Genomic DNA, 27196 nt, shown 5'->3' with positions numbered 1-27196 from the left:
ACCAGGCTCTAAATTTTTCGTTAAATCCCATTGAATGAAAATGATTGAGAATCGTTTTATGATCGCAGCTCATTTTTTTCCGCCAATTCAATCCTTCAAAAGTGATTTGAGACGTTCTTCATTGAATTTAGAGGGTCTTCCGCTGCGTGACATGTCATCGACGTCAAAGTTGCCATTTTTGAACTTTGCAAACCATTTCCATGATATAGACTTACACATGTCCCGGGCTGCTTCGACAGTTTTTTGACTTCGTTGAAAAGCAAAGAAGAGCAGGTGTCGAAAATGTTGATTTTTCTGGGTATTCCATTTGTAAGCCCTAAAGCTAATAAAAAAATTAAATAACTCAAAAATATAATTAACATAGTTTTGTAGAGCAGAAAGAGTTCTATCGAATGAATACTTACACTTTGCCAAACAGCAAGCAAATCGTTGTGAAATAAAAGAAAATATAAAAACGCTATTAACTTATTTCCCAACCCAATACTTGGCCTCGGTTGGAGCTTTTACCCACTCAAAAGAGAGTTTATAAAAAAAAAATCTTTTTATGTTTCTAGCCATTAATTTTCCGTTAATCTTATATTTGAGAACATCTTCGCATTGGAACCTTTTTCATTTCCTTTTGCAAAGGTTATTTGCTAGGCAACATTTTGTAAGCCATAAAAATCATTTATGCTTCGACAGAGAACTGAACTCATCTATTTATCAAAACAAATTAAAGAAGAAGAAGGTAGGTCTAAATCTCTCAAGGTAATAACAACAGTATTTCTTAAAATCTTCATGCCATACACAATTACAAAATTTCGAGCAGTTAGCGCAACGCGCATGTAAATGCAATAGCAACACAAGTAAGAGTTTCAAGTGTCTGCGCAAACGCAATGAACTGAATAATTTTTAAAGTTATTCATAAAGTTGTTTTTTTTTTTTATTTTATCAAGAAAATTCTTTTGGTTTTGGTACTATATTTCATGCTCATCAACTTGTTTGCACATATGTAAATGGAAGCGTCAAACTGCCAGTATACAAATGCAGAATTTGACACGGAAAACTTGCACAATTTCAACGGAATTCTATGCTGGCTAAGTAAGAGTACGCGCAAAATGCGATATGTGACGCTTGCCACTCTTACTGGCTGCATAAATGTTCTAATTTTTATTATTTTTTAATTGCAACCGAAATTTAAACCATCAAAAAGTTGGTGGGTTTGCCAATTTTATGTAATTGGAAGCATCAAATAAGGCTTCTAATGCAAGCGTAGAAGGCGAAAGTGAAATATGGTAAGGTAGAGAAGGTGACTAACGGAGAGTGACTCAAGTGGCATTTGCATGAATGTATTGATATGAGTACAATGTAGATATGTACAACAATAAACACAATAATCAATATTTGAGAAGTGAGAACAAAACTCTTAATCAAATATTCAACCACATCAAACGGAATGTTGCTGCATAAATTGGGTCAAGGACTATTTACACTAATTAGTTGTTATCCTAAACTGCATCAGAATTTGAGCTGCACACAAAATCATGTGAAACTATTCAAATTTAAAACTAGTTGTCCTGCAGAAATCTAAAAACAAAAAATCAAAACGAAAATGGCGCAGTAAAGGTAACGCCTCTCAAGGATATCAGCAAAACAACCCCTAATGTATATTCGGCTTTCCATGCCGACTCTACTCTACTTCTACATACCTATGTGCATATGTCAACACACGTTCCACTCCCATTTTGTTTCGTATCAAGCAAGGTGCTGCTTTATAAATGCCTTGCACCGTTACGCCTGTATGAGTGCTGAGTACACACCCACACATCGAAAGGCTTGCAGGCACATTTTGAACAAATGCTTCGCTCATTCACCACTTCCACCGTCCATTCATTCGTGTATAGAAGAAACCAATCCAACCACGGCAACAGCCACGATATTCTTTCTCGAAAATACGCTGTTGACTTTCTCGTATCAGTTCTTTTTGAACTACATCGCGGCGCGGTAGCTTTGGAAAACGGTATTGTACAGTGTTAGGCAGTATAAAAAAACAATCGAATTAATATTAAATATAAGAAAAAAATTTACGTGCTAGTAAAGAGATGCTTATAAAAATTAAATATTACGGCTACAGTGATTTTGGTGGTTGGCTTTAAATAAATATGCAATAAACATAATTTTCAATGTGGTTTCAAAAATATTACTACATATGCACATAAGTGTTTAACGAAGTAAATAAATTAACGGTGTAGACATAATCGCTACACAACCCAACTCAATGTTTGATAAGAATATGGATACGACGCTCTCATCATCATTACATGTTGGTGATTTAGATTCGACAAGTTCCGGCGGCACATCCTCTGACAATTCAACAGTTATACAGGATAATATGCATTCACCCGTGCAATATGGTAGTCTTTATTTACCCAATTCAAGTAAGAATGCACAAAGAAATCGTTTTATATGCATATTAGGGGGGGCCCTTAGCTATGTGTACGATATGAGAAATTGTAATTTACCAACTTCTATTGCTTATATTATTTCAAAAAAAAAGCTTTACTTTGCTTGGAACCATCAAACTACAGTAGGTTCTGTTTTTATGCGGTAGATACGTTCCGTAAGAAACAGCATAAAAAAAAACAGCATAAAAAAAGCTACTAGTTCTATAGTAAAATTATAGATACGTTTCAAAGTGCTAAAACCGCATAAATCTGAAATAATATAATAAAATCGCATAAAAAAGGGTACTAGTCCCATATTATAACTATAGATACGTTCCATAGACCGCATGAATCTGAAATAATTAAATAAAATCGCATGAACAAAATATTGTATTTTTGAAAATTATATCTTTATTTAAGAAACGTCAGAATCGAAAAATAAATTTAAGTCAGAAATAGAATCAGACAATACCCGCATGTTGCGCGTTCGTTTAGGATTTGGCGTAAAATCACTTTCGTCACTTGAGGAAATGTACACGTCTGATCTAGATAGTTATGCAGGCGGTTCCATACTTGTAGGGTTAGCATTTCTGATGTAATCTGTGATGAGTTTTTGCTTAGCTGGTTTAGAATCTTGTTTATATGTACAATTCCCGATAGGTCGACATGCATTTTGTAATTAAAAAAAAACCGCACTATTTCAAAACCGCATAAAAAAAAGCCGCATAAAAACAGAACCTACTGTATACAAAATTGCACTTCTACGTATTACCAATTTAACGTTGGAATCACTTTCATAGCCTAAAAAATTAAAAAATTTCTTTGAATTGCGATGGTTTTTATCGATAACTTCTAAATGTAAGCGTCGACAGGGCATAGTGCCTTAGGGGATTGCTAGTATTTTAACCCAAGAGTACTGATGTTTGTCGATTCGGCGACTATCACTAAACTATTACTAAAACTAATGTATGTAAAACATGGTTATTATCCTTGGGTTAATCTCACTTTTTCTGCAACTTTATTCGCGCTATACAATAGCGAAAACAGTGATGAATTTAAGTATTAGCGAGTTAACCTCAAATTAACTTTAGCTCAGTTGTATGGGTTAGCCTAAAGTTCAATAAATTTGGAGCTTTCTGTGATGAGTTAATCTTCAAATGAAAACAGTACTAATCCGCTGATTTTCTTAATAAATAGTGGCAACTGTGCCAAAGTGGCAAAATTTCTAAGAAAAAATTAAATTTTTGAAGTTTTAAAAGAAAAAAATATTAACCGTTGTTGTACAAAAATGTGATAAAGTGCTACACAATTCACCAAATCAACACTAAAATTAAGGACAACATAACCAGGCGACCGTTTTAGTCGAATGGTATAGTGCGTGACTACCATTCGGAAGTGCCCAGGTTCGAATTCACGATTGAAACACAATGAAAATTTTTTTTCTAATAACAGTCGTCCCCCAACAGACTATGACAAACCTCCGAGGGTATTTATGCTATGAAAAAACCCCTCTTAAAAAACCATGTGCCGTTCGGGGGCGTCATAAATCTGTAGGTCCGTCCATTTATGGGATCTAATCAAAAATCTAAATTATTCATTTTGATGAATTCACACGAAACTAATAATTCGAGCCTAAAATTTCAGTCAATATTAAAAATCTGCTGATTTCTAAGCTCAGTTAACCAGAGATTATTTTGAGTTAACTCATTAATGTGAAATTAATAATCGATACTTAACTGCCAAATTCGGTTTAAATCGCCACTAAGAAAACAGCCTTTAATCTTATAAAGTGTTCATATTTTATTTATTATTATCCATTGAAAATCGATACAAGGTAATACAATAATATTAATATAAATGTCCCCACATTGTTGAAACTTCTACACAACCACGGGTTTTGAACATCATTGAAAATTTGTAGTCGAAGACAAATATATTTGTAGTTTTGAAGACAAATATAAGAAAATATGACATCCATAACAAATCTGATCTTTATAAAACGATACTTGAAGAATGAAACAAATTAGCACAGAATGCACAAAAATTGATTGAATCCATGCCATGTAGACTTCAAGCTGTAATTGATAATAAATGATACCCAACAAAGTACTAAGTACCTTAAAATTAAAAAAAATAGAAATAGATAGATAACTGCTCTTTTTTAACTGTATCATTTATGCTGCGGCATGAATTCTCTGAATGTAAATGAAATTAGTGAATACATTTTTGTATTTTAGATTGAGAAATGAAATATAGTAAAATAAATAGACGTCTGCATACTCTGTTTTTCCATTTTCGCAAAATATTGTGAAATACAAGGTGGGCTAAATAAGACCTACTAATGACTAAAGACTACTGCCTAGCAGTATGCGCAGTTGCTCCATCTTGTTGAAACCATAAATTAGGATACTGCTCCGCCATTGGCCGCAAAAAGTTTTCAATCAATATTCTGTAAGAAGCTCCTGAAGTCGATTCCGGCGTTTCATCCTCATTTTAGAAGAAATATGGACCTGTAATTCTAGTGGCCATAACACCGCACCAAATAGGTACATTTAGATGGGAGCAACTGATGTTGGTGTGTTGCTCTTGGATTTCCAGAGCCCCACAATCTATAGTTTTGTTTGTTGACATAACCATTTAAATGGAAATGTGCTTCATCCGACATCAAAACATTATTTAAAAAATCAATTTGTGTAGCTAATTGTGTAAGAATAGAAAAACTCGATAATTTTAACGCGTTATGTTGTACTGTAGGGTTCCACTACAAAAAAACATATTTGTAACAAATAAGGTGTGAATGACAGTATATACCCACTGTTCGCATAAAAACAATGATGGCAATTTAAAGCGAACTTCTGATCCCACCATATGCACAACATAACCTTTGAAGCATGAATGTTTTTCTTCGATGTCGAAGGACCTGGTTTACCTGGCAGGCTTCAACATTTTCGACGCTTAGGGTTATCATAATAGATCCATTTTTCATCGCCAGTGACGATGCGATACGGAAACCTTTTATTTTCTGCCGTTCAAGAAATAAGGATCTCTCTCGTCACCAAACGTCTCACGATATCCCTCTCCTTCAATTGATGTGACACCCAGTTACCTGCTTTCTGGACCATTCCCATCGCGTGCAAACGTTTACCGACGGTTGATCTGTCAACATCGAGCTCTTTAAACATATCATCAAGGGTTCGACATGCGTCTTCATCCAATAATTGTTGTATCATAGTTGATCACTCTTGAAACCACTCTTTACAAGTTATATGGAGCGAATGTCAACTACTGCGATCGAGACCTCACATACATATACACCTTCAAATCACCAGTATATTACTAGGGCGAACACAAAAGTAGTATCAGCAGCGACACCTCTTTTGCGAGAGCGGAAAATTATTCCAATACCCAATATTTCATTGCGTTTTGCTATATGAATCAACGCATTCTAAAGTTATGTGGTTAAAATAACCCCACCTCGTATACTCCAAGTTAAAAAATAAATTAATAAATTGTGATATGTTTCGAAAAGTTTCAACGAATTTATTGACGTGAAATTTGAATACAAACATTTCTTACGCCAATTTAACAAAAATAATATGTTATGTTCTATCTGCACCACAAATGGACATACATACACCAAATCCATAATTCTAGTAAAAATCGCTTCATAATTTCAAGTTTCACAAAATTAATTTTAATGATTCCGCAGACTTATGGGGTGAGAGGTAGTCAGACGCCCAAAACAATGATGATTTTCAATAAATTTTTTTACTAGTCAATTGCTTTATTTTACAAAAATAAAAACATAGCATTAATACCTACATATTTCGACTTGACTTGACAAAATTTCAAAAACAAAAAACATAGTTAATAATTGTAAAAGTTATCGTTGTTTGTGTGGAGCCCGTTTCTCCAGAAGTCCCTTGCGGTGATCATCACAAGTCCTTGGAGATTCATCTAAAATCAATCGAACAAGAGAAATTAGTTTTATTAGCAGATAATCTTGTGCCTGATCGAAGCTTTTTTTCAAAATTAACAATGTGGCTCAGGAAATATTTTTCAGATTTTCGAAAAAAAATCGACAATTAATTGTTTAAAAAAATCGAAATTGTTCAAAAAAAAACAATCCTTCGATCAGGCATGAGTTTTTATGTTTTTCAAAAGTAGTGTACATTTTATTGAAAACTACCAAGCGGTTTTTCAGTTACAGTGATCACCAATTCAAAAAACATAGTTTTGAGAAAAACGCATTCAAAGTTTTGCTATCGATTTATGTAGAGTTATACGAATTATTTAATTACCTACACTGTGTCATCTACTCCTGAGCCTATTATATCTTGTTTAAAAAAATCGAAATTGTTCAAAAAAAAACAATCCTTCGATCAGGCATGAGTTTTTATGTTTTTCAAAAGCAGTGTACATTTTATTGAAAACTACCAAGCGGTTTTTCAGTTACAGTGATCACCAATTCAAAAAACATAGTTTTGAGAAAAACGCATTCAAAGTTTTGCTATCGATTTATGTAGAGTTATACGAATTATTTAATTACCTACACTGTGTCATCTACTCCTGAGCCATATAATAGTTCTTCAGCCGTCATAGCAGCTTCAAAAATATCAATTTGCTGTTGCCTAAGTAGCAATCTATCTGCTCGAGTGTTATCGTTAGCGCGCTTATCTGCCACTTTCATACGTCGGTTGATTGCAGCTGCTGGTTAAAACTTTTTAGCCTTGGCAATCGTAATTATAGTTCTGAACTTTTTGAGTTTAAGAAGCGAAACGGATTGGTTTGGTGGTGAACGAACTCAAGACGAAATAGCAGCTGTCATCAAACAGAGAGTCCGACAGTTTGCCTTTGGCACTACACCAATTTGAAGTAAAGAGTTATCCAATAAGAGGTGTTATTCCCATAAAATATCAATGGTTTCGTTGCTTGTGGGGCACGTAGCGCCGTCTTCTTGAGAAAAAAACGTTGCCCAGATCAATACCATCCAATTCCGTCCATAAAAAATCGTTAATCATCTCTCGATAGCTCAATCCATTCACCGTAACTGTTGCTCCAGCTTCATTTTCGAAAAAGTAAGGTCCAATGACTTGTTCTCGAACGCTCCGGAGCGCCCGAGCACCCTTTGTTAATTGTTAAATAACTCGAAAAGTATTTGTCGGATTCACTTCAAATTTTCACACAATATTTTCAAGATATTATACTTTAGGAAAATATAAAAAAACACCAATTTTTTTTTAATTCTGACTACCACTTTCCCCTTATGAGAGGAATATGCAACTAAAATCAACTAAAAAAAGGGAGACTCAATCATCTACTTATTTATCAAGAATGATACAAACAAGATTGCACGTCATCAGGGAGAGCGTGAAGAGAAATTCATGCAGTTGCGCGAGAGAAATGAGAAAATGTGAACAGGAATGCAAGAAGAGGAAGAAATTACACAAATAAAACGCAGAAGTACGACGTCACACACACAGCGAGTGTGCCAAATTCTCTGAGAGCAAAGTAGCGGTACAACGATCGGCGCCATTAATCTCACATCATTCTCGGTTAATCCGTATTCTGAAATGTTATAAACGTGATCTTAAGCGTGAAATGGAGTTAACTTTTTTGGCACTATTTGTAGCCTTTCAAATTTGCATGCCAGTTTTAAAGTGCTCTCTTTTTCTCTCTTTACGCGGAGCTACATATCTATGTATATAAGTACAAGCGGCTTGAAAAGTCTTTAAAGCGGTCCCTAGTAAACCAGTAAGTGATTCAAAATGTCTTCCCTTCTTTAAAATTTCCTCTCTCATTTAAACGTACAAAAATTTAGTTCGATCTGTCAATTTATTATTTGTTTACAAAGCATTTGAAATTATCTTGTCTGTGTTTTCTGAGACAAAATACGTCATCCAAACTGCTTAAATTTGCTAAAAATTAGCATAATCCGTAATCCGTAACCATATAACTACTAATACTTGGAAGTACTGCCCCAAGTATGTCACTTGTGAGCTTAGAGCATAAAAAATTATTAACGATATTTGCGTTAAACTGATATTTTCACCTTACATATATCGTACTTCGCGCCTGATCATCAAATGCCAATTATCGAACAATTGGGAAAAATTCTTATTGCATATCACTTTTCACATAGACAAAATTTCCAAATTTTGATGCCCATACATATGTATGTATGTATGTATGTATGTATGATTATTTTCCCGCCAGGCTGCCGGCCAATTTATTAAATTCGTCACTGCACTTTCAAATATCCATCGCTCAAGACGAGTTCATATGTATGTATGTATACATATGCATTCAGTGTAAATAAATATACATATAAGTGAAAAGAATTATTTATATTAATGCGAGTCTTTGGCGCTAAACAACGTATAAATATAATAACTGACAACATAAAAATGGGAGAATTTAGCTTAGATTGGCGCATTTCTCAAGCGTTGAATTACTTGGAAATAACAATAACAATTTCAGCGAAATATTTAATGAGCCAACTTAAACCAAAACCAAACTAAACAGCTATATTATTTTTTCTATGCATTGTGAATTTGAATAATTTGGTTTTGGTTTATATATATGTATATATGTATACATATATAAATGTACATATGAAGGTTGCTATTTATATTTCTGGCCTAACAATGGAAATATTAACATTCGTATTGAAAATGATTTTATTGTTTTTCAAAGATTCTCCTAATAGTCAATCACCTTTTGCATTCGTTTGAGGCATTTGTCAAGACACTTTGTCCAGTTACGTTTCCTAGTCCGAGAGCCAAGGGTCATTTTGACCTCATCATTTCATGCCGACTGATTTTAATACTGAAGGCAGACGCCATCCAATCGATGACGAAACCAACCGTCAGCTGGTCCAGTAGCGGTGGGTACGTGCGTGGAATGCTGCGAAACGTGTCGAAAAAAAATGTTTAACAACTCATTTAATACCGGCTGAAATTGTTTTTGTGTATTGTTGCCATTTAGTAGAATAAAAAAAAAATAGTCAGTTGCGCCGGGGGGAAATACGTCAGCTGAACAGGCGAACTTGTAAAATAAATTAAATAGTAAACTACTTATGCCGATTGAAATTTTTTTACATAATTTTGGACACATATGAAAATATAATAATAATGGTCAGCTGCGTTTATAGCGGTGGGAAGACCGTCAGCCGAAGTAAGAATGTATCATTCCGTTCAGCTGACGTATTTTCCCGCCTCTACGGCACAGCTGACTATTTTTTTTTATTATTACTAAAACAATACATGAAAAAAATTTCAGCCGGTATAAAATGAGGCGGCCACCGTAGCCGAATGGGTTGGTGCGTGACTACCATTCCCAATTCACAGAGAGAACGTCGATTCGATTCTCGGTGAAACACCAAAATTAAGAAAAACATTTTTTTAATAGCGGTCGCCCACGGCAGGCAAAGGCAAACCTCCGAGTGAATTTCCGCCATGAAAAAGCTCCTCTTAAAAATATCTGCCGTTCGGAGTCGGCTTAAAACTGTAGGTCCCTCCATTTGTGGAACAACGCACACCACAAATAGGAGGAGGAGCTCGGCCAAACACCCAAAAATGGTGTACGTGCCAATTATATATATATTAAGAGTTGGTAGATACGTTTCGTACCCTGCCACAATCACACCCACCGCGGGTGCGCCAGCTGACGTTCACTTTCGTTATTCATGAAAGCTAAATCACAAGTATAGTTAAGAGTTTAACGGTATAATAACGCAGTCCAAAATCGACCCCTGGCTCCCGGACTATCCAGGGCGATACAATGCGAACACACTACTTTCAGAGAACGCGAATACATATGTATTATGCATGTATGTATATGAATTTACGTTCTCTGCTACTTTTACCACAGGGTGATTATGCGAAATATTATTGTTACTCGCAGATTCATTCTCATAATATTTTCTGACACAACAACTGATTTTGAACGAACTTCACGAAAATTCATCGCGAACAGCGACTACGAGAAATTTCATTGTACCAGTTATTTACAGTGCTAAAGGAGGGTACTTGCGCGCCGTATAATGATTTTAGTTTATCGATGCATTCTTTTCGAAAATTGTGAAAAATAATCACACGAAAATATTCACGCTTTAATTTAATTTTTTTGCCGATATAAATTTTTAAAGTCCCTGTAAGCAACACTCATATGCCTCTCACATCAAAACGTTCTAAGTGCGTTTATAGTATAAGGTGACGCAAAATTAATCGCCCTATCGGAAGATTTATAATTTTTGCAAATAGCGTCTGACGTTCGACGATATTTGATACTTGTGAATTAGACAGCTGTAGTAAACAAAGAGATAAGTAATGGAGCACGTAAAGGCCAAAATAAAGATCTCCATCCCTAAAAATCGGTTTTCTTTTAGTATGAATACAATAAGATAGAACGATTTACTTCTATTTTTTGAATGTTAACTATCGATTTTTGTTCGAATAATGGCCCGTCTATGAGCTGAATTTTTAGCAGTTTTTTATAGGCCGTCAAAGAAAAATGTATGAATAATCTCAGACTGGAATTTAGTTGATCAAATTGTTTCCTTGTTCACTATTCTCGGGAGCATACGGCCTCGATAAGACTCTTCCATCGTACATGGTTCTGTGCTGTTATTTTGCACCGTCCCATGAGATGTCGGCATGTGCTAGTTCGCACAGCATCGACCTTCTCCAAGTGTTTTTTGATCAAATTCCAATTGATAATATCGGTGGATCGAGGCTCAAAATCCATTGTGTACATGAAACATCAAAGTCGAAAAGAAATGTTGTATTTAGCGATCTCCAACATACCTTCTTCTCGAATTTGACGCCATAGCGAAACGAAAGAGTGAACACCTCGGCCGAATACGGCCTGAAGAAAGTCACATACGCTCAGCTCAACCCAACCACACCTTAGGTTTATTGAGAGAGCTGGGCTCGGATGAAGTACTGTGACGAGTAGAGGACACAAAAGACCTTAAGGACGTTGTGCAAACCTCCTCTCTTTTCATTCATGCATTGGCGATTCTCAACAAGCAAAGGCAAACCTCCGACTGCGTTTCTACCCTAAAAAAGATTCTCATAAATATCATCTCTCGTTGAGAGTCAGCATAAAATTGTCATCGTTACCACGATTTACAGAATTCAGAGGTGTGGCCAACATCAGACCGTTAACCGGCTCCCAGAGATTTTGAAGGAATCAGCTGATTGGCTGACGGGGCACGCGGGACCACGACGGCGATTATGTTGGTGATATACGATAAAAATCAAAGCAGATTTCGCTCATGTTAGGTCGATACCGTCTGAACAACGATTGATTGGACGAGTGAGTGAATACTTGTGAGCATCGCGGTAATGTCGCAACTGAATTGACTCTCACAGTAACCAAATAACTGTAACACACACGTTAACTCTACCAAAAATTGCTATATTTCAATAAAACTTGGTTCGCATATTACTTCTTATCTAAGACAGGTTAGTATTGGAAATGGGCAAAACCGGTCAATAATCACGCCCATCTCCCATGTAACGGTAATTTCAAAAATAGAAAATAAATGATATCTCTCTTATAAATGACACAAAATTACTATTATAAAATTTGGGTCAAATGATGACTCCAAGAAAAAAAATACAACGCAAGTTAAATGTTTGAAAATTTTATGGTGCCACTGCCACTTTTGGCAGTAACTCGAAACTCGATAAGGACTTCACAAAAAATTCGCCCAAACTTGATGCATATACCACCTTGATCAATAAGTTCCCGTAACAACCCCTAGGTCGCGATGTAAACCAACTGATTTGAGTTCTGTTTTTTTTTTTAGGTTATGTTGCCCGTGCTTCGGTGATAAACATTCCCACCAAAATTCCATCGTCATTTCGTGACATTTGTAAAAGTTACGTCGCCTTGAGTAAATCTACCTCCGTACGTATTTTCGATTTTTTACAGTCTTAAAATGGATTTGAATTTAAAATCACTAATGTGTCGAAGCAGTTTGACCATATGTCTAAGCTTAGTTTATGACGTTTAGGTTATGTTAGAATCGACTAGTACACACTGCTGGCGGCATCTATTGACAAACAGCGGGAACTTAGTTGCGCACCGATATTTTGAATAAATAAAATCGAAGTTATCAGAAAAAAGCTCCTGTTGTTTCTATTTTAGCTCAGCCTTGTTTATTTTGGACTTCACCTTGTATATATAAATACAATTAAATTAATGAATTGCCTAAAAACATGCTCCCTTACCTTCCAGATTATCGCGGTAATATCTCCTGCAAAACAGTACTGCACTTCGATAAGTTTCCCGCCTATAGCAGTGATAAGGAGCTGGAACGAAGGTTCTGCGATATCACCAGTGATTATGACAAGTCTCCACCACCCACTGCAGCGGGCTCGCCGCTCTATCCCGCACTGAATGGCGTCATATATGAAAATGGGGTTGGTGATCACAATGGCAATACGAAAACGGCGCTCGGCAGTGAAACGTTAAACAGCATTAACCGCACAACAACGGTGGGTCTGGGTGGCGGTAGTCAACTCATTTCTGGCATAACAACAACACATAGCATGCCGCCAGGTGGATTTCAGTTGGATCGCAAATTTCTGCAATTCACTACAGATCAGGTGGGAGACAATGAAACTAAATTATTTACTTTCAGAAATTACTTACTTTCTTTTATTTTCTTTTGTTATTCTCGCCGCAGATCCAATGCATGTGTGAAGCACTACAACAAAAAGGCGATATCGAGAAGCTAACCACCTTTCTTTGCAGCCTGCCCGCCAGTGAACTTTTCAAGACGAACGAAAGTGTATTGCGCGCACGCGCGCTCGTCGCCTACCATCGTGGCCAATTTCACGAACTCTACAATCTATTGGAGACGCATTGTTTCTCGGTAAAATATCATGTGGATTTACAAAATCTCTGGTATAAGGCGCACTACGAAGAAGCGGAGAAGGTGCGCGGACGACCGTTGGGTGCGGTCGATAAATATCGTCTGCGTAAAAAATATCAATTGCCGAAGACGATTTGGGATGGTGAGGAGACTGTGTATTGCTTTAAGGAGAAAAGTCGAAACGCTTTAAAAGATTGGTATATGACAAATCGTTATCCCACGCCAGATGAGAAGAAGACGCTGGCGCAAAAGGCGGGACTAACGCTGACGCAAGTGTCGAATTGGTTCAAAAATCGAAGGCAGCGCGATCGAACGCCACAACAAAGACCGTAAGTAACTGTATATGTTCATATGTATGTATATGATAATAACAATAATACAAGTTTATAAAACTTAGGTCGTGCTTTTCCTCTAATTTTTGGTTTACAGCCAGGGTTGATACCTGTGGGCATACTTCAAGTATCATACTCGTACTTGTGTGTGTGAGAATGAAATTTGTATTGGTTGTGCCAAGGAGCACCGAGAGATTTGGTGGCTCCTAAAACACTGAGGCTAAAAAGCCCATTGTATTTAGGGCTCTGGAAAGAGGGTAGATAGTCAAGGAGAAAAGGAGAAAAGTATCAGAGAAAGAGATAGGAAAGAATAGAGACAGAGACAGAGGTAGTTAGTCCTGTGAGAACTTTCCAGATTCTTTGCTAAATCTGTTAATATCCTCCAGTTTTAGAGAATTGATGTTACTCATTGTCTCGACATCGGAAGCCAAAACTCGTAACCTTGCTCTAGCAAAGTTAGGTCACTCACAGAGAAAGTGCTCAGTGCTATCAGCTTCCTCCAAGCAAGACAGGCATATAGGGTCCTCAATGATTCCAATGGTGGTCGTATGTTGACTCCATGGGTTGCGTCCTGTAATAATACCGACCATCAACCGAACGTCCTTCCTTCCAAGTTTTTGTAGAAAGTTTGACAGTTTTCTATTCGGACTTGTCCCAAACCCCTTTGCAGTTCTGCAGCGTTCTAGACCGGACCATCGCTCCTTATGTAAATTACATACATAATCGCAATTCCAATTCATGATTCCTGCGGAACTGATACCGATTATTAGCTCTGGCCCTTGTGGAGAAACCGCTGATCCACGTGAACACCGGAGTGTCCTGAGAATTTGCGTCAAACCTCCCTTGTGTGTGTACTTCGTACAAAAAAGTTTGTACAAAGAGGTTTAAAACTTTGAAATTTGATGTGTTAAGGAATTTAAAAAAATTAAAAGTAAATGGCAAGGTTTCAAAGGACGAATAAGGCTGAAATATTGCTGGATAATCAGTCTTTATCTGTAATTATTTTAAGAAACGGGCAGGACGTTTTTTATTCGAAACCACATAAACGAAATAAACTAAGCTTTGTTCAAGTTCATACAGAGTAGCCTAAAAAGCGGTTTATTTCTAAATAAAAGCTAATTTTGGCACAGACAGTTCTTTTCCGCTCACAAACTTGACGGTCTGTCAGTAGAATACCTTTCCGCAACGAAATATGTAGGTCATCTACGCCTCCAACGCATCTGCTATAAGCAAATTTTTTTAAATTAATAAGACAGGTTGGCTAGTGGACAACATCCATTCCCTTCGTCGTAAAGGGAATATGGATGTAAATACGGCCTAGTGTGTGGAACTCAATGCCGAAATATTGATCTCAAGAATTCACACACCGGCCTGAAGAGAATTTTCCACAAAGATCTCGGAGGTGCAATTAAAGACATACGGAGCTTTTGGCCTTAATGGAAACAGTGGAAATCGTATCCAAAAGAGTTTGAAAAAGTAGAAATTAAAATATTTTCGGACAGTCAATAAGTTCTCAAAGCTAGCTTTACGGTAAATTCAAAAGTCCTTACAGAGTGTAACAATACACTCAACAAACTGGAGACTCTGAATCAAGTTTCCCTTATTTGGATACCAGGATATGAGGGCACGAGAGAAACGAGTAGGCAGACTTTTATACCAAAAAAGTGGTCATTTATTGGGCCAACCCCATTTTTCGGCTTTAACAAAAACAGTCTAAAACAGGAAACCAAAAAATGGGCCCAAATAAAAACCAAGGAATGCTGGAATGGCACAAACTGCCTTAATCACTTCGAAAACTTCCTGAACTTGAATACGAACAGAGCAAAATCTGCTCTAACCCTAGGCGAAAAAGGGCTCAGATTACTCTGTGGAGCACTCACAGGCCACTTTGCCTGCAATGAAGGTTTCAATATTATCTAGTACGATTTCACACAGGTTCTGCTGTGATGAAGACGACTCCATGGAACACTTAAACACCAATTGTGAAGCATTCGATCACAGGAGACGCAGAATCCTGGACTCGTACCTCCTTTTTTTCGCAGAGCAGGTTAAAATCCAAAATGTCAGAAACATCATCAAACTTACCGTCACACCAGTGGTATGTGGGACATGCTCCCACTAACCCTATAACATTCCTCCTCTCTCTGCATATTCCGCCCTGGGACTGCTAAATACAATTTCATCAAGGTGGAGCCGTGTTTATGCCTTGTTTTATATTGTATTTATAAGTTTGTTTGATTCCGAAAATTACCAAAACCAGTTTGACTAAAATATGCGCGGATATATAAAGTTCGGTTTAGCGCTTCCTTACTTGTTTTTTTTTTTTTTTGACATTAATTAGGTAGTCACCTGCCTACCTAGTAGAAGTGCCAGTCTGGAACTCCTCAAGTAGCACTAAAGCGCCGTTTTGATACCATTATCAGACCTCCAACAGACAGATATCTACAGCCAGCCAGAGCTGTTGCTATAATGGAGAAGATTGATGGGATTTAAGGTGGCGCACTGCCCCAGGCTGTCGAAGAAAGGAGCGCCCAGTGACCTTAATCGTCTATCTGCCAAACGCGGACATTTACATTCTGCAATGTGGGTTAAATGGTAACCCTAGCTTTTCCGTGTGTGTGCCGATCGTCCAATGACCGGTGAACACAGCTACGAGTTTGGAAATTGAATGGCGAGTCCTGAGTCCTTTGTATATTGTACTGGGGCCAAAGGGTTTTCGAAGTAGCACATGAAGAAATGGAGCTCCATCTTTTCTGCGTTCTCTGAGAAATAATTTGTGCAGTTCCCCTCTAGCAACTGTCAGAGAAGTGCCGATGACTAGGTAGGAGGTCTCTGAGGCTGACATTAATTAAGTTAATTAAAATTTTATTTTTATTATTTTTTTAATTTTTTTTGTTTTTGTAATATTTTCTTTTATTATTATAATTTTCTTCTTTTTTTCTTTTGTGTACGTCCTTAGACACGCAGTTGAACTGCCTTATAAAATACGGAAAAAGGGGAATCGTTATATGGTTTGGGGAAAGATAATTCCATTATTTTCTGGGTAGAAGGCTGTAGTGATCGATATCTGGTAAAATGACCATGAAAAAATTCAAAAAATAAGGTCGTTTTCAAGGTTTCAATGACATTTTACACTAAACAAATCATTTTGCTGTTTTTTATTTGTTCCATTCAGTTTTAAGGTACAGGGTGTTAACAATGGAAGTCAACAAAGAGAAAATTCGGTATATTTCACAGTTTGTCTTTGATAAAGGCGAAAATGCCATTCGAAAGCCAGACCGCTGAAATTGTGATTGGTCTTTAGCGCGCTTTTTTTTTTTTTTTTGTTTGTCGGGACAGCTAGCAAGTACAGAACTCAGGCACAATTAAGTACTTGTACTGCACTCGGATTTCCTTTTCGATTTTCTACTCGACTTCCGAAGAAATCTGAGTAGATCTTGTGGTCACAAGGAGCCAAGTTGGTCGTTTCTTAATATGATGCATCAGTCCCAAAGACCTCAAGCCAGATTCGAGCGAAGGCGGGACAGATGCACAGAAAGTGAAAGAATTCCTCCTCTTCACAGGCTGGGCAGAGTACACTGTTTGAGATGCATACCTTTTCCATGAGTTTCGGCAACAGAAAGGAACCCGTCATCAATCCAACAAGCTGTCTGTAGTCCCTTGTGATTAATGGCAGTCGATCGGACATGACAGGTAACATTAGTTTAGTCCATCTACAGCCTCTCTCAGCCTGCCAAGCTCGGTTGTGGATTGTAGTAACACATTTGCTGGTTTTGGTGGCTGCAGAAGCGAGTGGTGCCGTTACTGTACAACCTAGTTATGTGCAATTTTGGTTTCGTCGATTCCGTTCAGTCATTTTTGATGTCAACACAATTTCGATAATGTCGAAAAAGTCGATAAAATCACAGAAATAATCGTAGTTGATCGGCATGTTAGTACTTTCAGCATCACCCAGGACCTAAAGATCGACCATAAAATAATTTTAAACCATTTGTGCAAAAATTGTATACAAAAATAATGGATTTCTGTTTCTCTCAACTAATTCTCAAAACAGTACCATTACAATAAGGCCATAAACGTGATTACCGTTACTTTTAAATAAAATTTTAAAATCGATTTTTTAAATTGTAGGCAGCATTGAATAATTTATATTTTTTTCCTTGTTTACTCCTCTCGGGAGCATATGACATCGACAAGACTCAGTCTTGCGTTGGTTTCGTTAATCTATTTTGATTTTTGACAGGGTAGGTGATTAGCCTGCCCCCCATTACCGTATATTAATTCATTTGTCTAATTTTAGAGAGTATAATTTTCACAGAAAATTAAATCCCATAACTAACCAAATAACGTTTCGCATCGTAAAAACAAAAAAACTCACACCATACACAAAACGCGTGGATGATCATTTCAAAAATTAGCTATTACACTCGCCATTTACTCTTACAAATCGACATCTGTAATTACATAAAGAACGCGTTCCACTTTATACAATACAATTACAACAACAACAAACAAAACAAAGTACAAATATGAATCGTTTTCCAAAAGGTTTCATATTACAAAAATGCTAAGGAAGAAAAAACGACCCATTGAGCAGCCCATGAGCCTATATGCAGATCTACCACCGAAGGGAGCACGCGCGTCAAAGGCGCTGCGGGCAACCACTTGACGTTTTGAAAGGGCGAACTCGCAAAGTGGTTTCTAGTAAAAATAAGTCATATGAAATAAGCAAAACTTGAAAATTTCCCTATAACTCATAAAACGTTGGCAGCGGCATTTACTGGTGGGAGCTGTTGGTGAATGCGGAAAATTCAATCGAACTAAATTGGCATTAAAAATCATTACGAGCTGAGCGTACAAATAAAAGATTACATATATACATAGGCTACATACATACATATGAGCTGCATGTGTTGGAACACGTACCATTTCCTGTAGGATTGCATGGCGATTTTTCTTTTTCTATTTTTTTGTTGGCGGCTATGGAAATTCAATTTACTCATTTAGCACTTGAGCGTGTTTTATGTGCGTATTTGCCCATTGCGTCGATGCGGTTCGTTGGCGGGCTAAATGTAGTTTGATTTTTTCTTTTATTTTAATACTTTTAGACTGGAAGTCGCCACAGTTTTTACTTTTTTCTTTGTTAGCAAAAAAAACACACCCACATCTACGAACAAGTGTTCGCATGCGCAACGCATATGCCAACAGAGCAACATCATCAGCATACAATTAAGCAGAAAGTACTCGTAGAGCAAAACTATGCACACAGCGGGGCTTCAAGCAGAAAATATATTTTTTAGTCAAGTGTAACATTTTGACCATTGCTGATTGACACGTGTTTCACATAAAAGCATTCAAATGTTTTAAATTTTTTTTTAAATACTAAAATTTCTGGGGAAACTTAAAATTTGTACAGGAGTTAGAATTTTTTTTTTTAGGTACGGAATATGCAGATATTCTTAGCATAGAAGACCTCTGACCTAAAACTCTGGAAAGAGAATTTTTTGAAGATAACGACTGAAGACAAGCAAGATTCTTTTGCTCATAGACTGGTTATATACTGGCAACATACCCGTACATACATATGTATATGTACAGCTGTGAGCATGAAAATAGCAGTACCCTTAACAAATTATTTTGAAATCATTTATTTTTTCCCTATAAATCACACTAAAGCAAATTTCGATACCAAATATCTACGAAGGATTGAGAAAATTTAGATGTGTAGAGTTTATCACGAATGCAGAAAATCTAGATGTATAAAACTTTGATACGTCCGGTTCTAACTTATGGTGTTGAAATCTGGACACTAAAAGTTAATGATATTGCGATTTGAAAAAAGCATAATAAGAAAAATCTACGGTCCTATTCAACTTGAATAAATATAGCAACTACGTGTATAACGGTTCTTAGCGTTCGTTACGTTTGTAAGTGCAACTTTGAAATAGCAGTGCCTTCGGTTTTTTAAGGTTATGCAAGGGAATTTAATCAAATTTTGCACAGATTTAGACAAAAATACGTTTTTTATTTATTTTTTTTTTTAATTTTGGTGAGTGTCACGCATATTTTTTTTATGTTATGACTATCATGGATCGAGCAAAACACTGCACCACAGAACAACGAAAGCAGATTCTGAAATTGAGAGCAGGTGGAAGATAGTACACTGCAATACAAAATATTCTTTCATGTTCAGCAAAAAAGATTTCAAATGTAATCAAATTTCAAATGTAATCAAAAAGGATCTTTACAGCCTGTCTTGTACTTGGTCATATACCATCCCAATGGCGACGCGTAAGAGTAGTATTTATTCCGAAACCAGGAGAAGACGACTATTCCCTAGAAAAAAGTTTTAGAGAGGCTGTTGATCGCTGGTGAGAACACCGACAGGGCCAAGCAAGGATGTCCCCAAGGGTCGTAGACTCTCTACTAGCGGAGATGCAGGAACACGGTTTTCATGTCCAAGCATATGCGGACGATGTCTATGCGCTCCCATCTGATAAATCCCTAAGGAGGCTGTGCACGAAAGTGCAGAGGATTCTGAACAAAATCGATGGCTGGTGCACGAGACAAAGTCTTTCCGTCAATCCAAAAAAACCACCATAGTCTTGTTCACGAGAAAACGGAAATTGGATGGACTTAGTCTTCCAACATAAAAGGTCTGACACTTCGTCTTTCCGATAAAGTTTAAAATCTAGGAGTAATCTTGGATAAGAAGCTGACTTGGGAAGCATACGTTTCACTGAAGGTGAATCGCGCATTAAGGATTTTTCAGCACTGCCGCAAAGCCATTAGTAAAAAATGGGGTCTGAAACTTGCTATGGTCCTATGGATGTACGCAAGCAATCACTTACGCCTCTGTGGTCTGGAGGCGACGGAGCATGGTTAAGTGCACACTCCGGGGACTATACAGGCTGCAAAGAAGTGTATGTTTATGCATTTCGGTCGCCATAAGTACAACCTAAAGGATATGCTTGATTTGCTCCACTTGGATCTTAAGATACAACAGGAAGCAATAAAAGCAATGTGTAAACTCCATAAATATGGTTTCTGGCAGGAAGGCGGAACTTCGGGGGAAGTTTAAAGAGAAATCTTTAAGTTGATATCTGAGCAGTATCCACTGTTTTTGGCACCTAAAGACGACTTTCTACACATAGTTTCATTTGGAAGGAAATTTGATGACAGATTTCCACTGCTAGGCCATGTGGGAAATTCCAAACGGAGATTTTTGCCATCCTCAAAGTAGGGGAGATGGAGCGGGAAACAGATTGAAGTTTTCAGTGACAGTGAGGCTGCACTGAAGACCCTGGATAACGCGAAGCAAACCTCAAAGATTGTTCAAGAATGTAAGAAGAAGCTTAATTCTGTCGCAAAACATAACATGCTTGTACTTATATGGGTTCCAGGACACTCCGGTGTTCAAGGAAACGGAATTACCGATGAATTGTCCAACCGTGGATCAGCGGTTCCCCACAAGGGTTAAAGCCAATAATCGGAATCAGTTCCGCAAGAATCATGAATTGGATCACCGATTATGTATTGAGGGCCCTATGTGCCTATCATTTGCTGGTCAGTTGACATAAGGCGTAATGTTTTATGGACTGACGAGTCTAAAATAACTTTGTATGTCGGCACGGGTTCGCGAAAATATGTTAGACGTCCACCTGGCACCGAATATCAGCCACAATATACTCTAAAAACCTTTGAACAAGGGGGCTTAAAAATAATGGTATGGGCACGAAATAGATGGCATAATGGACACCAATATGCACGTGGAAATAATGCAAAATGTTACGTTGCCGTATTGCAGAAAGGAAATGCCAATAAAAGGGGAAACCAGCACGATGGTTATGTTAAACACACGAGTCGAAAGGCCAAGGATTGGATTCACGCAAATAAAATTGAGGTTTTACACAATACCAAACCGGGTAAACCAAGAGCTTTGGGAAATTGTTAAAGATGCATGGCTGAAGTTTTCAAAGCAGCGATGTGAGCAATTGGTGGCCTCCATGCCCCGCCGATGTGCTGACGTAATAAAAACTTTGGGAAATTGAACTAAATATAATATTGGTTTCAACTTTTTATCTGCAAACTTTATCAATGCAGTCTTTAATTTTTTTATAAACTTGGTCAGAACCCGTTATTTATATGACCACAGCTATTTCAATGTTAACCCTGCATTTCCATCAGTTGAATAGAATTATATTATATTTCAAAATAATAACAAAAACTTTCTAATCGCATCATAGATAAAAACCCTATTACTTTTTTTAAATCTGCTATTTTCATGCTCGCGAATGTAGGTATGTCTAGAAATAGGTCCTTTACTAGACAACGCGACACGAAATTTTTGATTACTTGCAATAGTCAATTTCAATGAAATTGCCAATCGAGTGAGCAAACTGAATGAAGTTGGCAATTCATGCCACGAAATATTTTAAGTCATATATTGCCAACAACTGTGAGGCAATGGGTTGTCGTTTGCTGTTTAACATCCAATTGGTATTTTTTGTTACACTCAGCCAGCATCTTTGATAATTTTAGTTTTTCGGTCTGTGCATTTCCCTTTTGATTCACCCAGAATCTCGGCGCCCTTCTTTCCTATTCATCGTATAAATCAAACAATGTTTTCAAACATCCAATAGCGCGAACACAACGTATTGGCTTACTTGACGACATTTTCAAAATGACGATAACATAACATTGCAATGCTCACATTTAATATATTGCCATCGCATTTACTCTAATTTGACACTTTTTATAAAATGAAAAATTAAGTGTCGGGATGTTGAGTTACATTTATTCCCCATCGAAATATGACAAGATTGATAAAACAAGATAGCGCCCATCAAAGAATGCATCACATTAGTGTGGAGTTGTATGAGTGAGATGTGAAAGTGCGAACAAGAATGTAAGAAGAAGAAATTTCACAAACAACACACGAACAAATTGCACAACTGCGTCGTCACACACACAGCTATTCTGCCAAATTCGCTGAGAGCAAAGTAACGGTACCGCGATCCGCGCCATCTTATTAATCTCTCCACGGTGGAAATATGATTGGAAGCGAGCATTTGAATCTCCTGCAAAGAAACTCCTATTATGTGGTGGCAGATGTTTTCTTACGCTCTCCTCGTAATAAGAAAATATTTTCATCCGATTTGGTAGTTTTTTTTTTAAAGAATCCAACGCGCGAAACGAACTAGCGCAAGTATACACATGTCGATATTCGAGAACTGTTACCTTGGTTCTTACATCATATATTGGGTGTTTGGCGGAGCTCCAATTCTTATTTGTAGTGTGCGTCCTGATATTTTTCCAGGTACCTACAGTTTTACGTTGCCTGCGAGCGGATGGTTTTTTATGAAGAGCATTCCCCGATGTTTACCATTGCCTGCCGGGCGGCGCCCGCTATTAGAAAAACCTTTTTCTATCAGTTGGTGTTTCATGTCCTCAATTATCAATGCTCTTAATTGCCAATTAGATGCCTGTTTATACATACAGTGGCTCACAGCTTATTTCGTGTGGCTGTATGTTAAACTAAAGAATTGTAAATTTATTTTTATTTGATTTACTTTAAAAAAAATTTAAATGCACAATCAAAGATAAATTATTTCTAATTACAAACATGTATAAATGCATTCAAATTTTTTCTGCTTTAGTAGAATATTTACAACAAAAACAGAATACTAGGTAAATTGACGTCACAGCTTATTTCGTGTGTTCACTTTTACCGTTATCGGCGCCAGTAAACCGGTTAGCAATTATGGGAAATTTGTTTTGCATAGTATATTAGATTATATCCTTATTTAGTTTACACATTGAAAGTAGTCGGTTGTCCAGCTTATTTTAAAAATACCGTGATGGGTCGTCGTACGTCGATTGAAAGGCGCGAATTAGTGATTACGCATTACAAAAATGGAAAGTCGCAGAAAAAAATTGCTGAAATTGTAAATTTAAGTACTTCCACAGTACAGTACATTATTCAACGCTTTTCTCGTGAAAAAAGAGTGGTTGACAAAGGCCGCCAAGCTCCAAACAAAATTTTTACAGAAGCTGATGAAAGGTGGATATTAAGAAAAATTAAAAAAGACCCACGAATTAGTGCGCCAGCTTTGACAAAAGAGGTTGAAAAAGTACTTGATAAGTCATGTAATCCTGAAACAATAAGAAGAATTCTGCGCAAAGCTGAATTCCATGGTCGTACAGCTCGAAACAAACCGTTTGTTAATGAGCGTAACAGAAGATTAAGGGTGGAGTTTGCCGAAAACCATGTTAATAAAGACGAAACATTTTGGAATGACGTTATTTTCGCCGACGAAAGCAAATTCAACCTCTTTGGTTCCGATGGAAAGTCTTTCGTTTGGCGTAAGCCCAACGCGGAGCTGGACCTGAAGAATCTGCGTGGTACAGTAAAACACGGTGGGGGCCATGTAATGGTTTGGGGCTGCATGTCAACAGCTGGTGTCGGAAACTTGGTTTTTATCGACGAAATTATGGATAAAACAGTTTATTTGAATTTATTAAAAAATCATTTACTACAAAGTGCTGAAAAATAAGGCATTCAGGACAGGTTCAGGTTCTATCAGGACAATGATCCGAAGCATAAGTCGGAATTAGCGCAACGGTGGCTTATATGGAATTGCTCTCATGTGGTAAAAACGCCAGCACAATCACCTGATCTCAATGTAATTGAGAATTTATGGAATATTCTGGATCAAAAAATTAGAAAACATAACATAAGCAACAAACAAGATCTAAAAACAGCATTGCAAGTGGAGTGGGAGAAAATATCTCCTGAATACACTGGAAAACTTGTTAGCTCCATGCAATCCCGGTTAAAAGCTGTATTAAAACAAAAAGGCTACCCTACAAAATATTAGATTAGTAAAAACATAATAAATTAAAAAAAAAAAAATCATGTTTTTTCTAGTTTGGTTAAGCACACGAAATAAGGTGTGACGTGGATTTACTTATAATTTTGATTTTGCTATAAATATATTACTTAAGAAGAAATAATTTAAGTTTATTTATGTATGTTTGTAACAAGAAATAATTTATCTTTGAATGTACGTTTAAGTTTTTTTTCTAAATAAAGTTTATACAAAAATATTAAACTTTTTTATTTTGATAAACAGGCACACGAAATAAGCTGTGAGCCACGTAGTCTAATACTAAGAGTTGAGTTATTTCGCCGTCATCATAACCTAACTTTCAAAAGGACGCTAAAACGGGGCATATATCTAAGCTTTTAATTTATTGCTCCCTACTAGGAGCACTAAACAGCAAAATAAAAAAATGTTTTTCCATTATCGGCCATCCCTTGACGTGACTTTTTGTCACGAAAAATGTCCCAATTACTGTTTGAAAGCAACACAAGGCTGCAGATTCTATCATTTTTAGATTAAAATCTAAAATCCACACGAACAAGAAAATAATAGTAGGAGAAGTTCGATCTTTCAAAAACGCAACCAATAAATGTAAGGCAGCTTCGAACAAATTTCGATCTTCTTATATTATATATTCTGTATATGTCTTTTAATTTTAATGAATTTATGGGCAGGTATTTTCATACGTTTTTAAACTTAAAATTACATAATTTAAAATTTGTGTGGTTAACTTGAATGGAAAGTGATATTAAACAAAAATATATTGAACGTATAATATGCACATAAGGTTCTACTACTATTTTGATACATCAAAAACATAAATTTTACAATCTAAACCATCTCACTGAATGTATGTTAAAATTTGTTTATCTCCCTTTCCAGTGATATCATGTCTGTCCTGCCTGTTCAACAATTGGATGCTAATGGCTTTCCACGTATGTTCAACGCTCCTAGTTACTATCCAGAATCGATTTTCAACGCTCAATAACATAAGATCTTGCAATTTTAAGGATGTTCGTTTTTCATTAGAAATTTTGGACATTCTTTAAATTATGAATATATTTAAAGTTCTGTTGTAAATAAAAATATTATAAGCCCATTGAAAATGGCGAATTAGCATAAATTGATTTTTTAAATTTAAGGCACAATAAAAAAATAAAAAGAGTACTATATTTAGAATTTAACGATATTGCAATAAATTTTAAAATTTAAAAGCAAAATTAAGAAATTGAATAAAACATAAAAATGTAATGAAATTTGGAAACCATATAACATTAAATATTTGTTTTGTTAAAAAATAATAATAATTGTTTTATTTCCTATAAAGAAACAATTCGCAATTAAGTGACAATGGCCTGGTATCACGGCTTTTGTAAATTATGATCATATCAATATAGTTACTTATTTTTTAAAATTCAAAACAGTTAACAAAAATAACTTTATTTCGGTGTATTATTGGCTTATTCGGAAGATCAAATTCCACCATTCGCAGTAGCGCAACGTATTAACCCAGTTTTCTTAATACCTTGGTGACGGCTTCTATCTCTATCTCACGAATGGCTGGTTCGATATTCGACTCAAGGACCTGATTCGTTAATGGATTGCTCGCAAAACATTGGTCCTTCTAACGTTACTCCGATGTGGCATAGTTGAAAGTGCCAAGACGGGAAAATCAAGCCATGAAGGGAAACTCTATCGCCCTATCAGCCTTCTACCAATACCGTCAAACGTTTATTAAAAGGTCTTCCTTAAACATTTAGTAATTTTTATTGAACGCAAACAAATAATTCCGAAACATCAGTTTGGTTTCAGGAAAGCGCATTCGACAAATGAGCAAGCCCAAAGACTTGTCGAAAAAATACAAACAGCGCACGAAAAAAAACAAATCTGTTCAACAGTTTTCCTGGACATACCACAAGCCTTCGACCGAGTGTGGCACCAAGGTCTACTCTTTAAAATAAAAAAGAAATTACCATTAAATGCACATTTGCTCCTGAAACTATATTATAAACCAATGAATTGGGAAATGAAATCTCTAATTCCCAGCAAATTAAAGCTACCACAAGGTAGTATATTAGTTTCAATCCTGTACCTTATTTTTACACACGATCTGCCAAGCACAAATGGTGTACTAACGGGTACTTTTGCCGATGACACTGCTATTATGACGACAGCATAGCGAACGAAAATAAATTTTAAGACGTAACGTTTAGCACAAAACGAACCACCTGCCCACAAATCAACTTAAACCGTATCTCAGTAAGATACTGCTAAATATCTAGGCATTCATTTAGATAAACGACTTACATAAAAAACGCATATATTTACCAAAAGAAAAGCTCTAGGTTTAATATTTCGAAATATGTGATAGCTGTTAAACCTTAAATCCACCCTCTCAATGAACAATTAGGTTATCCTTTACAAATCTGTGCTAAAACCATCAAATTAAAACTTGGAAATCCTGTGTTTTCAGTCCAAGGCCCTACGCACCCTAGTCAACGCTCCGTGGTACGTGACAAACACGCAAATTCATCGGGACTTAAACATCCCTTCAATAAAAGAGGAAATACAAAATTTAACCAGCAAATACAAAAATCGACTTCAATGGCACCCAAATGAACTGGCCTCTACCCTCATGTCACCATCATGTGTATTTTTAAGGTTGAA

At 36.6% G+C, this 27196-nt stretch overlaps 1 protein-coding gene across 2 annotated transcripts; it reads left to right on the top strand.

The window, feature by feature from the left end:
• Nucleotides 1-1888: 1888 nt before the first annotated feature.
• LOC128860334 (homeobox protein SIX2) lies at nt 1889-25711 on the top strand. Of its 2 annotated transcripts, none has more exons than XM_054097798.1 (4): nt 1889-1999; nt 12672-13042; nt 13123-13640; nt 25412-25711. In XM_054097798.1, the coding sequence occupies exons 2-4, from the start codon at nt 12986-12988 to the stop codon at nt 25515-25517; spliced, it is 681 nt and encodes a 226-aa protein (XP_053953773.1). In that variant the 5' UTR covers nt 1889-1999; nt 12672-12985; the 3' UTR covers nt 25518-25711. The 2 variants fall into 2 exon arrangements, with proteins under 2 accessions (XP_053953773.1, XP_053953772.1); XM_054097797.1 differs by having other exon boundaries at nt 1891-2417.
• Nucleotides 25712-27196: the final 1485 nt, after the last annotated feature.

Source organism: Anastrepha ludens, chromosome 4, assembly GCF_028408465.1.
Source record: "Anastrepha ludens isolate Willacy chromosome 4, idAnaLude1.1, whole genome shotgun sequence".
Lineage (NCBI taxonomy): Eukaryota > Metazoa > Arthropoda > Insecta > Diptera > Tephritidae > Anastrepha > Anastrepha ludens.
Note: the sequence above shows the minus strand (reverse complement) of the source record. Positions and strands in the feature narration are given on the sequence as shown.

Coding starts and splice junctions, on each gene's coding strand:
- LOC128860334 (XM_054097797.1), top strand. CDS start 2,258: ATGTTTGATAAGAATATGGATACGACGCTCTCATCATCATTACATGTT. Junction 13,043..13,122: donor TGCAATTCACTACAGATCAG/GTGGGAGACAAT, acceptor TTCTCGCCGCAG/ATCCAATGCATGTGTGAAGC. Junction 13,641..25,411: donor CGAACGCCACAACAAAGACC/GTAAGTAACTGT, acceptor CTCCCTTTCCAG/TGATATCATGTCTGTCCTGC.